Here is a 14,372-nt window from a genome sequence, read left to right on the forward strand (position 1 = left end):
TTCTCTCTGGGAACTTTGCGACTAATGATGCCACTGTTTCAGTCCAGAGGACCGCTCCTAATGGTCTTTAATGACTGCAATTATCCAATTAATTAGGAATGTGGACACAACACTGATGAGGCGACGTAAAATTAAGCTGTCAGCAGCACCTTACCTAGCCTACACCAGGCCTTTACCCTACGGGGGTACGGATCGTAGGATTCGGAAAAAAAATTGGCAAAGAATTATCCAGGGGAGTCAGTCAGCCCACGCTGCATTCCAAACCCTCTGGTAGGAAAGTAGGAAAACTCCTTTGGCTAGTTATTTTCCCTATTAGCCAGCGTAGTCAGTCTGGTAGAGACTACCTTACCTACCTTATCAGGACTTGGAGTGCACAGTACACAACAGTGTGCACAAAAACACCCCAACTTGGTTCTAAGCCTAGCCCGGAAGGCCTGGTACCGAGGCTACCCACTACTCAGGTACATTTGTACTGTTTACACATCCTGAATAGCCTGGTACCGAATCTACACAGGTACATTTGTACAGTTTACACCACCAATCAGAATGGCCTGGTACTGAGGCTACCCACTACTCAGGTACATTTGTACTGTTTACACATCCTGAATAGCCTGGTACCGAATCTACACAGGTACATTTGTACAGTTTACACCACCAATCAGAATGGCCTGGTACTGAGGCTACCCACTACCCGGGTACATTTGTACTGTTTACACATCCTGAATAGCCTGGCACCGAGTCTACACAGGTACATTTGTACAGTTTACACCACCAGTCAGAATGGCCTGGTACTGAGGCTGCTCAGGTACATTTGTACAGTTTACATCACCAGGAGGGCCTGGTACCGAGGCTACCCGCGTACATACAGTTTACACGACGCTACCCAAGTACATCTGTACATTTTGGATGGCCTGAAGGCCTGGTACCAAAGCTACTGATCATGAGGTACCTTTTTACGATTTACCCTTCCAGGAGAGTCGGGTACGGATGCTACGCAGGCACCTGTGTATTACTACCTAGTAGACTTGCCATACTCCATGAGTGGCTGTCCATCTGTCCATCCATTATTATCCACCCTGGAGGGACAGGCTCGGAGACAGGGTAAATAAACAGGTGCTGAGCCGGGTTTAGTTCCACCTGCTGGATCTGACAATGACATCAATCCGTGATGGGCACAGTCAGACTACAAGCACGGGTTCGGGTATAGGTATAGTACGATGACGTAATCTCCAAGTAGATCCTACGGTAGCCTAAGATAGTATCAAAAGCTGCCAAAGGAGTGAAGCCGGCCTAGGAGTGTGTTTGGTACACAGGTATAAACGTACAGATAAGGATACAGGTATAGTACAGATACTTTATAGTATATGTGTGGATAAGGGCACAGTATAGTATACTTGTGCGAATGCGGGTAGGGCATAGATACAGTATAGACACTAAGATTCGGGTACCTAGCCCTACGGCTTCCTGAGCTACGGGACTGATGGATGGATGGGGTGCAGATACAGTATAGGTACGGAAACGAGTACAGTACCGGTATAGTAGGTACGAATACGGGTACAGCACAGTTACACTGTGGATGCAGCGTTTCTAAAACAGAGAGGAAAATATCTCACTGAATGAATTCTAGTATCCATGAGTCGGTTTTACCAATCGCCTCCCATCTGTCTCTTTACTGTATGTCCCCAGTTGGATACTGGTTAAAGTTCCAACCATCTCCTTTGTGATTGGAGTATTTTGTGTGTTTGTGTGTGACCGTCCAAGGGTGCACTGCAGCATACCGCCCCAATACTTCAGGGAGTCTCCTTTGTTTTACAAGTTTATTGTTTTTCTGATACCTACCGCATTCAGGGCAGCTGTCATCCGCAGAATCTCTTACAGCAAGGAGAGTAGCTATGGCAACCGGTAGTTGTCGTTAGTGTTTAGAAACTTCCCTGGTTTTACTTGTTGGACCGGTCCAAGAAAATACCAAGAGCGAGGTAGCGGAGAGTTGATAGTCATTTTTACCAAGTTTCTACTGTCAAACCAAGGAGCTTTTTGACTGATAAAAGCTCCTTGGTCAAACTTGGTCAAAGTTAACAGAGACAGCGTTGTTTACACGAAGATAGGATACTCCACCAAATAGTTCCTTTGTAGCTAAATTGACCATTGCTTGGGGTATCGCCAATTGACAACTTTTCAGAAACAATTTCAGGTCCAGGTTCAGGGCCAAAGTTTTTAGACATCGCTGGAACAAGCTGGAGACTTCAACAACAAGGTTCTCCGCATGACCGAAGTCAAACATGAAAATATTTCAAGTCCTTCCCCTTAACAAACATACCATAAACATGACAGGCTATGATTAATACTCAAGTACTCTTGTGATTCCATTGTTGCAGTGCGTTTGATAACATTAGGTGTGTGTAGAAAACAAATCATACTAGTACAAAAGAAACCTGTGTTATTGGGCTAAGTATGTCATCTATGAAAAACTTACGGTGTGTTATTTTTTCGACATCCTGATTGCGGTTTGTGGCATTGTTCGCTCCGCCTTCAAGGAATGCGACACCGGAAAGTCTTTAATGTCTCAAAATGACTTTTGACATGTGAATTAACATTCCTTGCATATAAATAAGGAACCTGACTTACAGGAAAGTAACTCTTCTCCTGTGGAAACTAACTACGATAGTCGTTTGGGGGTAAAAAACGCGATCTATCGCCAAAGCTGGGGTTCTGAAATTCCATACAATGCTAAAGTCTAGGTCAATAGAACTATATGGCGCGATACATTGGTCGAGTTAATGTCGAAGAATATTTTGAAACAGACTATGATAGAATTAACCTCCAACATGGTTCTAAGACAGCCGTTTCCGTAACAAGACGACTGTACGACACGTGCACAACTATCACAAGAATTCCTTACGATTTTAAAATGATCGTATGACGAATGTGACCGGGGTATTACCTTTATTCGACATTAGAAATCACTTTGAATGTATGAAGCTAGGTACCAAAATGGGCTATTTGAATGAACCGTTAAAAGTTGCAATTTGCCACAACTACCCAGTATCACATTGATGAGGGACAATACCAAGGTACCTTTTCAAGTGAAGATTTTTTTTTTCACTTTCAGGACATTGAGTCAAATAATTTAGCCATGTCTTTTGAACTTCCAAAAAGATCAGTGGTATATAATTTTAAGACCCATGCGCCCCTTGTAATTTTTGTTTTCCGTTTGCCATATGGAGCTTGCAATGCAGGCTTTTGTGAAGTAGAACGCTATGAATATAATCAAATCGTTTCTTTGTACAAGGTTGTTATTAGTTTTTCAGATATGATCACAGGATAGTCAATACTTTAACAGTTTCTTTTTTGTCACTTTTCGTACACTGAATTTTGCTGACAGACCAGAAGAAAGGCGTGAAAACACAAGTGCGTGAAATCTTGGAGCTTCGCCAAGAAAACCCCTCTGGCTTGTCCTTCCCAACTTCTACAAATGTCACTCTTCAAAGTTACATCAAAAACGACTTTAGAAAGCCACACAATGCACACAACTTTCCCAATATGGGAGTTTTCCCCCCAGAACCGTGTTGACAAAGGCCGGGAAACGTTGACTGTGGCCGGCGGTTTATAAACTCGTGGCCTCGGCATTTCGGCTCGCTGAACCAGGTAATTACGGTTGACCTTCCTCGCCTCTGTATTAACGCGGAAAGCTGGAGAAGACAGCGCCGAGAGCAGGCCACAAAGGCTCACATCACAATAGACTTTTCAATCTCTCCCAGCGGTGTGCAGTAGGACTGCGGCGGTGTGTTACAAACGGAGGTTTGAAGTGGCGTTCCGCACATCGACGACTTTCTATAGGGAGGAACCTTTGAAATTCGCCGAAAGGCATGTTTGGATACATGAAAAATCCACCAACGACGTACCGTAGTATAGTGCACACCAGTAAATTGCAATTGCTTGTGAGAACCATTTTATATGTATGTAATATGAATGGCAATAGAAACATAGAACATCTTATATGCCTTTCAAGTAGTGGTTTTAAAAGACATGGAAAGAAGTATTTCGTCTAACAGACTTTAAAAATGTAGTATCATTGACAGTACAAAAGACAAACAACAAAGGGTCCAACTTAATTGAACAATTAAACATTTGATACAATCAAACGTGTAGTTCTAAACACCAGCTAGCTCTAAGATATTTTTTTAATATAAAGATAGAAATATGAGAACGTTGTATTTTTTTCTACAAAGTTCATGAAACGAGACTTTTTCACAACAGTCATGACAGATGGTCTACGATTTTATTGTCTGGGAATGGGAAGACCTTGCAATGCACGGCGAAGTGACCTCTGACCTCCTGAGATATTAGCTAATGGTTCATGAAATGGTCATCATGTTTTACTGGGAACTTTTGTCTGTTTTTTGTGGTGCGTCCACCGCCCAGTGGGGGGCATGTATTAATGGTGGGAAATAACATCAATGACAGCTGTCCGTCAAAGTGTTCACCAATGCAAGAAACAGAAATTGTTTTTTGATAGTAGTATGAATGACTTTCTAGGCTGAAATAAATTCCGCTCACATCATTTAAACTCAAAAGTGCAATTCAATTTTATTCAAAACGTCACATATTTGTAGTACACGTATAAAAATGGTAGTATGAAAAATATCATAATAGCATAGCAATTACAACATGTCATGTTTCGTCGTTTAACTATGCGTAGCAATAGTGTTCTTCGGTACTTGAATAACTCGCCTTAAGTCTTCTGAAGTCGTAGAGAGTTAATATTGTTTCAGCAGGGCCCGCTTACATTTGTTGTGCGTCAGGTATACGACATTCTTGCGACAGTCTGGGATACGTTGCACGTCAATAATTCTTGTAAAAGAAGTTATATATCCTTGTCGACGATCGGTTTTGTCATAGCGTTGTTTCGGAAATGCCACGATAAAAACCATCGCACGAAGAAAATGTGACCGCACTTTAATCGATCCCGTCAAACCTGTGGCAGGAAATGTAACCTATATACATGTACATTGTACCTTAAACAGTGCATCACTACGAATTCGTCTTAACCATGAATTATCCAAAGAAAGCTACATTGCATTACCTTTAATATCGGGCCTTGGGATTTTTTGGTGCATTTTGTAATTCATAATTTTCTAGAAATTGTTAAATAGAATTGTGTGAGAGAATGGATTAAGACATCGAGGAATTTGAAAAATGCCCCCCTCCCCTTCCTTTGTCCGACAGATATGTTACATACCTCTGTTCTTAACAATAGTCAGGACCTTCTGTCAATATCAGCTATTTCCGCCTCCACTTCCTGCGCTGTGACAGGATGTTACCGCTGCCGAACACCTTTACAACAGCTTGGATATCAACGAATTTGTCCTTCTTTTTTCTTTTAAAAATCAGATCTTTGTTTGGATGTTTTATTATACTGGGACGCCTTAGAGTCTAGATTTCTTATACAAATCTTCATGACATTTCAAGATATACAAATGACAAAACTAGGTTAGAATGGGGTGTACAAGTAAATGGGTTAGTTATAGATTTCTAAGTAAATGGGTTATTTATGATAAAAAATATCTATTATTTGACTAACTTTGGGTAGCTTTCTACTATTTTTAGCCCAAGAAGAGTCTGTTTAGACTATCTGTTGGCCATGAAAGAGTCTGTTTCGAGGCTTTCTACTATTTTTGTAAGCCCTGAAAGAGTCTGTCGAAACTACTGTTTTTCAGCCCTGAAAGAGTCTGTTTTGAGGCTTTCTACTATTATTTGTCAGCCTGAAAGAGTCCTTTGATACTACTATCTTTCAGCCCTATAAGAGTCTGTTTCCAGGCTATGATTGTCCCATGAGAAAACTCACCCAGCCCCAGATACAAGACAGTCCACCGTGTACCCCAAACAAGAGCCTGTCACAAATGATGTATCGTCTTGTTTTAACAATGTGAAAGATAAACTCTCTCCCAACAATCCGATCTCTATTAACCTTTGTTTCTTGGTATTTTCCTTTGTCTATACTATACGTGGGAGGTTTTGGAAGTTGTTTTTATGAACTGAAGTAGCGGTGTTTCACAGAAGTGGAGTTTGAAAGAAGAGGAACTATGTGAGTTTTGGTCAGAAAATAAAGCGCGGGAACGTTCCAGCCGGCGCTCGCACACATTTTCCCACATGTCAAATTTTCAGACGACAGTTTCGTCAGATTCGCTGTGGCGGAAAAAGTTCGATTTTTGCCGTTTGACCGGGGGAATCATTTCGCCCTGGTAGTCACTTTCAGTCCAAGATTAAGTTAAAGTGTTTGGTAAATTTTGATTGACGTCTGGACGAGTAAAAATAGAAAACACTTGAGCCATTGACGCGGGACACTGACAAATCTCATCCTGAAAATACATTCTAAAATGTGTTTTCTAGATAAACGATATTTTCTACAATGTAAAGCGCCTTTTAGGAGTCAAGCCAGACCATTTTGAGGTCAGGACAGGTCATTTAGACGTGTCACAACAAGCCATTTCGTCACCGTTCTCTTATCTTTTAGTGAATTCTTCGACAAACTCGACGAAATGTCCGCTCAGAAACGCCACAGACAACCATTTTTACGTAAGCTTTCTGGTGAAATATTTTCTCCTTTTGTGTCGCCGACCTCGTAGATCAGACAGTGTCTACAAGGCGACCTGTACCCGCGAGCAAAAATGGGTAAAAATTCCCTCGTTAAGAGGTCAGTAGAGAGGCCACTGCTGCGGACATACCGCGAGAGCCCCTCCAAAAGAGCAGTGGCGCAGTCACAGGGGGTCCCCTGCGTAAATGGATTCTAATAATCTGTTCAAATGGCTGTAACTCCGTGCCGTGGAGGCAGGCTGGCGCACAGAGAGGACTTCCCATGGCTAGCTTTTCAATACACTTAGCGGAGCGTAAGGCGGATTTCAATTAATTGCGACTAAAAAGAGTGGAAGAGGGTATAATTGTGCCCTGTGGCTCAGGGTGGGATCACATATCTGGGGGGATTTTCTCTCCGTTTTATTTTGAAACCACCTAGTCCGTCAGAGTTGGGGAGGAAGCGATCTCGACTTTCCTATGAGTCTTATTTCACAGCAAACAAAAATATCATCGGCGTTCTGAAGACAAGAACCTTTAAGTTTTAACACAACAAACAATAACCTACGTTTTAAATTAAGGGTGTCTATAACAGAGACAGGACAGGTAATCTTGTTTTAGAACACCAATGATTCTTTCGAAGTTTTGACGCAAATCTATTCCACAAAGGACCAGAACAGCGTAGATATGAGACAATATGTGTGTAAATATGAGCATGACTTCTCTTGTGTTCTTTTGGCTCACCCCTTCAATGCTTTCCAAATGAACTCCTCCCAAAGTAGTCAGTGAGGACAGTACTTTGAATAAGAATAGCCTATCATCTCCTATTGACTGGCATTTCTTCGCCTTGAGTCATGAAAAGCCCGTCCGCTTCATCAAGCACAGGCCAGCCGGCGTGTTCGTCCCAGAAGGTACACAAAGATTCTACTGCGACTTAAAGGAATGAAATAAAACGCATCCAGAGGCGCACAGCTCGGGAGCAACACTGCGTGGTACGTTTGACTCTGGTGGTGAATTACTCGTGAGGAGAGCGTGTGAGAGAAGTTCGACCGGCGGGACGGCAAGGTGGTTGAGCGGCGGAGTGTCGTCTGGAGCGCACGGCGGTTGGACGACGTTGGGCCTGCGGTCTGTGTAGCCGGAAGGGCTGCAACAACAGAACCTGTGCGGTGTGCACGGCTCTGCGTCTGGGTAGGGGCGGGGATCACGTATCCTTCTCACACACCTACGTGCAGGTACAACGTACAGGGAGAACACACCTTTACAGCAGGACTCGGCATGGGAAGACGCGGGTTACAGGCAGGGTCCCGGCACCGCGGCGGACCGACTGGGGTGTTTGAGGTTTGTGGTTAGATCTGAGGAAAATTCAGTGACATTTAAACTGCGGTCAGTCACAGTGTGTGTGTACAGCGTTTCCAGACCGGGTGAGACGGATGTTGTATAATATTGCCGCCTTATATTTACCTCAACTCGCTGTTGTGACGGGACCCAATACTCCAGCCTAACTGGTCTCTGAGTATCGGTAACGAATATTAGGGCGTAAAAGGGACTTCATACACAGAACAGCGGTGAAACATATCCTTTCTTCAAGGCCAACTAGAAGCATCAAACATTGTTGAACGTTATTACAGAGGAAACAGTACATATTCAAGGTGAGCTGAGAGCCATCATCTATAGCTGCCATTGTAATTGTGGACACCAGAAGATTTTCGAGCTTTGCAAACTTCTTGTGAGGGACAACAGAGGACGTCTGTGTGTCCCTGGTCTAAGGCTGGAAGGAAAGTCTCGGTGGGATTGCTGGGAGTCAAGTATGTAATCCCGCAGTTCAAGTGGCGGTTCTACAGCCCGAAATCACCGCCTGTGTCAGCACTCCAGCCCGGCCGTCTCACAGCGCTGCCCGGCAACACCAGTCACCAGGCCCCGACACAAACACCCGCCAGAACCAAGCCGACACCATGAACTTGATACACGGGAGTCCCTGGCTGTGGAGCGTGGTGTGGAACCTGAGTCTAGCGGTGGTGCTCGCCATCCCTTCCCGCCTACCCAGGCCATGTACAAGTAAGGAATGTTCCGATACATCAGTACGTAATTACTGTAAACAGCCGCACTAAACAACACGCATGACTTGGCGTTGCCCTGGACTGGGGAAGGTTAGCCCTACAGTTGTACACTTCCACACACAGGTCAAACACTAAAACATACCCACACGCATAGCTTCTATTGCATCACTACCTTTCTATATACATGCTACACTATATATGACTTCTACATGTCGCTAGGCGGCTGTAAGATTAAAACAAACACGGAGTGTTTTAAACAACAATCGTCGAAGATCGTAAAAGTGTAGGAACAAAGCCTGAGTAAACTTTGCGCTGCCGGAGAGATCTAGGGTTTTAAAAGATGAGTTTTTACTGTCCGGGGAAGGCACCACAGGTCCTGACAGTCTCTGTGAGCTATATGGTCATAAATCAGGCCTAATGCCACCCTAATGTGTGGATCTGTGCGGTTGTTGTTGTAAATATTGGGGGCAGACGTTCTGAAGGACATGTGCACCTTCGGGGGAAAATGGCGGACCAACATAGGGCGACAAAACTAAACAGAACCCACTGAAATGAACACTTCGCAGTCGTTAATGTTTACTGCATCAATGAAATATTTCCTCTAAACGAATTCTACTTAAATGTAAGCATACTGTGAGCGAATTGGTGCTCAATGTGGACGGCTGAGATTTAGTATGTTTTGGGTTGCAGCGTTTAAAGGCTTAAATGCGGGTTAAAGAGGTTAATATATTGACAAACTCGATTAAACCACTTCAAAAGTCGACAATTGCAACACGTCAGAAATAACAGTATATGGAAACTGTCACTGTCCAAAAGGACACTTCGGTAGGCATGTTAAGTACTAGCTTCAACATGCTGACAACAGCCACTGTACAAGTAGGTTTGGGACAACTGAAGATCTTACAATTGCTCCGAGCTGCTTGTCCTTTACATCTTTCTTGTCTGAACTTTAAAAACAAGACAACCTTTAACAGTTTGCTGCACAGAACCTCTATGTAAGAGTCTCTAATTTAACATGCTGGAAAATTGTTCAGAGAATGGCAGAGTGAATCATTTCAGAACAAATTGTGTTACACAATCTTTAAGTATGTTACATAATATTAGCTGAACATGGACAGTAGTAAATGAAGGCCACTTGCAACATTTAAAACCACAACAGGTCTGTAACTAATAGGGGACAGTAGAAAATAACTTTGGTAACATTTGCAGTACGTACGATACGCTTACGACTGTAAAGTGGACGTCATAATCTTGGTTCAGTCGATGATATGTCTAAAAACATGCGTTTCGGTTTGTTTTATTGTCTGTCAATCTATATCTATAAAAATATGAGATAACAACGCGTTTTGACATTTCATCTAGGAGGTTGAAATAAACCACACGTACACGTACTTACCAGTAGTTCCAACTACCCACTTACCGACACCTGAGAAACCACGACAACAGTGTTGTGGGAAGGACCAGGTGTTACCATTAAGGGATAGAAGAAGGAGGAAGATATATTGTAACTGTTAAAGACAAATGACGCTAGATGGCAAACTCAGGACACATGACATTTTAATATTTTCATACGATCGCTCTATGCAATGGATACGTCTACATAGGATGGGAGTATTGCTACTAGCATTCAAAACTCATCGTCATAGCTTTGTCTAAAGGTACATATACATAGGAATAACAAGTTCAAACGAATATTGTTTTGTTGGAATGTTTTGACCGTACGTAACTCGTTCACGTCCAATCCCTATTCCTCTTAAAGAACGAGCCTAAACTCATCCTGGATATAGGGGAATAAGGGGTGGAAGATGTTGTGGCAATTCCTTTTTAGGTCCAAACTTCATACACTTGTTGTTGCTCTTTTTTATTTCTTTTCTTGTTTGTTGTTGACACAACCCCAGTGGCACCAGCTCACCTTGTTTAACCCCCCTCCCCTCCCCTCCCTCACACGTCGGAACTGCGCTGTTCCGCCGGCTGCGCCACCCTCCCTCCTGGCGGTATGAACCCCGTTTCCGATGTGTCGGCCCGCCTATTGTTCGCACGGCGGTAACTTTCTCTTTACCTGTCAGCCTGCTCTCACTACCACATTCCGCACAAGTCAAGAAATACAGGCTACGATAAATCTTTTACCTGTGGCGGTGCGGTCCAAGTCGTTGTAGGCGTTGTACGAGTTTCATTTCGTAAGATTTTTAGCAGGCTATGAGAGAACCAACCACCGACGAGAATTTACAGAGCCTTTTAGGTAAGAAGGGAGTCGAACTTGGTAAGACACGTGTACAACAATCCAAGAATGCCACCAGTTTGTGACCGTACGATAATCGTGCGATATCGTACGACAATCGTGCGACGAATGGGCCTTAATGAAACTACATTTCAGCCCTTCTGTATGATATTTCACGAAGGGGTTTCTATGTACAATATGAACACGGAACCAATTTTTGCTAAGCACAAATGGTACGTGTACTGAATAGACATAAGACAAACAAACAAACAAACGCCTACGTGTGCCCCTCCCACCGCACCCAGCCCCATCCCAGCGCGTTAGCCAGGCCTTACTGGAGTGGAAAAGACGTTTAAGAACGTTTATACAGACGTTTGTCCGGGTTCAGTCTGGCTGAGAGTTTGTTTTGATTGATCTGAGGCCTAACGCGTTAGAAACGGGTCACGGGTCGCCATAATCACCTCACACTGACGGCTTTATTTACAGACAGGTGAAGGTGTTAGCGCTAAACCCCCACTACAATAACCAGATTAGGGGGAGACTAGAGCTGCAACGTTAAACGTGGCCGTCAATCATTCCTGTGGAGAGACCGTGGCTCCGGGTTTAGCCGTGTAAGCCACTGTGGTCAAGATAGAGACGTAAATCAGGCGTAAAGTCTGCGGAAAGTAAGACCCCTTTACACTTGACTGCAAGTGTGAAGTTGGGTATGATTCTGTTTACATTCGCAGGTCGCAACGTCCCTGTGCGTAAACCGTAGGTACTAGGTATGTGTAAACGGGCTACGGTCCAAAATGCAGATATGCTTAATGACATTCGTAAATGAGACTTAAAGATTTTAAATATTATTTTAAGCGACAATATGACAGAAAGTGACTGTCAACAAAGATTTACAGCAACAACGTCTTGTCACAAGACAGGTGAAGGTTGTGCGACACTCCCACAACTTCCCCACGAATGGTTACGATTCGCTACATATCGTGATCCTATCGTACGACGAACTTGACCGGGCTTTAATGTAGAATGCTCAATGTGCACATGTGGTCCTCCCAAAGGCACGTAGACAATATAGCCGTCACAACAACGTCCTTTTGTTGTCCCATACGGCGGATTTCAGACAAGATAATGACGTCCGATTTTAACGAGTTTAACCTTTCTGAGATGTTATCTGGGAATCGCTATGAAAGGGTTCTATTAAGGGTGAAGATGGGAGGGGACGGGTGTATCATACAGACAATGGCACTTCCTACTCTCAGATAAGTCTTAAGTATAACCTGTGGATGGCTTTATGCTGACGACTAGTTTAAAGTATGTATATAATACGCCGTGTCTATATTCTCCATAGTGTTCTTTTGTATCCTGAAATCATGACAAGGAAACAATGTTGACTGGAGCTACAATTATAATTATACCTAATATTTTGTGCTGATCGTCGTAAATTATGCCCTTAGTTCATAGGTCAGTTTTCTTATTTTACGCAACATTATTTTACCGATTTTTTCCATAATCAAACATCTTCTCTCAATAGAACATAGATATAAAACGCTTATACCGATGTCATCATTTCAATGACTAGATGAACTATAACAATTAGTTTACCACAAGAACTTTGACAGCAATATTGTAACAGTTGTGCGTGTGTCGTAAAAAGTCCGACACCCTTTTTTGTGACAGAAAAGTTTACAATAGACGGCCGTGGACGCTCGGTCTTGTTATAGCTTTTAATACTGAAGATCATGTGATAAAGAAAAACATATGATGGATGTGGTCGTACCTTTTGATAGATATTTCATGACATTTAAGGGCCAACTTGTGTGGAGGAACGTGACGCGCTGTTGAACCAATTCTAACAGCCTGTAATAGCCTTAAGACAAATATGACAAAGAAAACCTGCCTGTTGAATGTGGCCCTACGTACCTTAATAGATGTTTCATGACAATTAAGGGCTAACTTGTGTGCGCAAACGTGACTCGGTTTTCCAAAATGTTTTGTGTAATTCTCATACACGCGGGACTCCAGGCGATCAGTCTAGCCGGCAAATTGTTTGTATTAATCAATAATAATTAGCAAATTCAACTGTCAACAATGATTAGACTCTTTTTTTAACCTATTACCAGTATTGTTCAATATGTTAGTCCTACCTCACATCCCCAAACTTGGGCCCGGCTAGACAGCTTTCGGGAACAAAAAGTACGATATATCAAAAGACATCAAACTACACAAGACGTTAAGGGGAAAGTCGTGGGCATTGTATGTGTATATTTTTACGTATACATCTCTATTTTTCGTTTCCACAAACAGCCCGACCGGGCCCAGGAATTGGAAATGCACCGTAAGAAATATGACGATATCCATGTAGTTACAATAGAGCTCATCACAGGTTCTGTTGGATGATTGTTCAACGTTGCATCAGAATTTTGTCCAGATATCTTTCTCGTCACAACATTTTGAAACTATAGACAGGATATTATCCTTATATACGCTAATACGACCTTATACGATACGTTACATGTATAACAGACTGCTGCCCACTGCATGTTCAAGTGTTGACAGCTTGCGCGTTTGGTTGATGTTCCCCAGACTCGTGTTTCTCCGTGGCCAAGGGGCATAAACGTGTAAAACAAAATAAAACGCCGCTTGTCATATTAGCAGCACTAAATACTCATCATGACTTTGTGTTGTTTCTCAATCTTTCAGATGAGCGACAAAATTACAGTCATCACATTTATTCTTACAAACGTTTTGTCTGATGGTTATCTGAGGTCACCACGTGACAACCACGGCGTGCCAGCGACGCTCATGGCAAAACGTGGCAAAATGTTGCAGATCATATTTAATTTGCAGGATTGGTTAGGTGGTGTTTGCACAAAAGAATGACCATACGTACTGTATAGATAGAGGTATGAAGAGTTACCTTCGCCAAGAAGGTTATGTTTTCAGATGCGTGTGTGGGTTTGTGTCTGTGCGTATGTCCGTGTGTGTATCTGTTTGTGTGTTTGTTTGTGCACAGTATCACTCAAGAAATCGTAGAGGGACCTGTGATATTTGGTTTGTTGGTAGGTGTTAGCAAAAGAAGAAAAGAAACGATTAGAGTTGGTCGGCTTTCTGTGGCACTGCAGTGGGGATTCTGGTTTTGATATCTCATGTTCGGGACTTCCTACTTAGGTTTTTAGTGACAGCTCTTGATAATACAATGAAAGGCGCGCACAAATGGGAGTTCAGAAAGTGCAAAGCAAAAAGTTACAGGAAAGGATAGGAATGATGGACAGAATGAGGGAGAAAAGAATCAAGGAAAGCAGTAAAATGAGTAAGTCATTGATACTTAATGACAACAAAAAGGGAATAATGGTAATGGTTTAAGGGAATAAAAGTAGAAACATGAGAAAGGACTGAACACAGCGTTAACACAAACGAACATCAAATAAGCACGCAATGACTTATTCACTTCTTATACAAACTTACATACGGGGTTAAATGTTTCTTTCTTAATCTATTTATTTGAGAAAACTTGGGAGTCAGCGCAAGCCTGG

General features: G+C 42.7%; 1 protein-coding gene across 1 annotated transcript in view; it reads left to right on the plus strand.

Moving 5' to 3' along the window:
* Positions 1 to 7,400: 7,400 nt before the first annotated feature.
* Positions 7,401 to 14,372, plus strand: part of LOC118405809 (thrombospondin-type laminin G domain and EAR repeat-containing protein-like) — a 31,408-nt gene continuing 24,436 nt past the window's right edge. Inside the window, exon 1 of the mRNA XM_035805578.1 lies at positions 7,401 to 8,625. Coding sequence (XP_035661471.1) covers positions 8,523 to 8,625 — 103 coding nt within the window. The 5' untranslated portion in view covers positions 7,401 to 8,522. The remainder of the gene's footprint in view (positions 8,626 to 14,372) is intronic.

The sequence above is a fragment of the Branchiostoma floridae genome, chromosome 18 (assembly GCF_000003815.2).
Source record: "Branchiostoma floridae strain S238N-H82 chromosome 18, Bfl_VNyyK, whole genome shotgun sequence".
NCBI classification, from domain to species: domain Eukaryota; kingdom Metazoa; phylum Chordata; class Leptocardii; order Amphioxiformes; family Branchiostomatidae; genus Branchiostoma; species Branchiostoma floridae.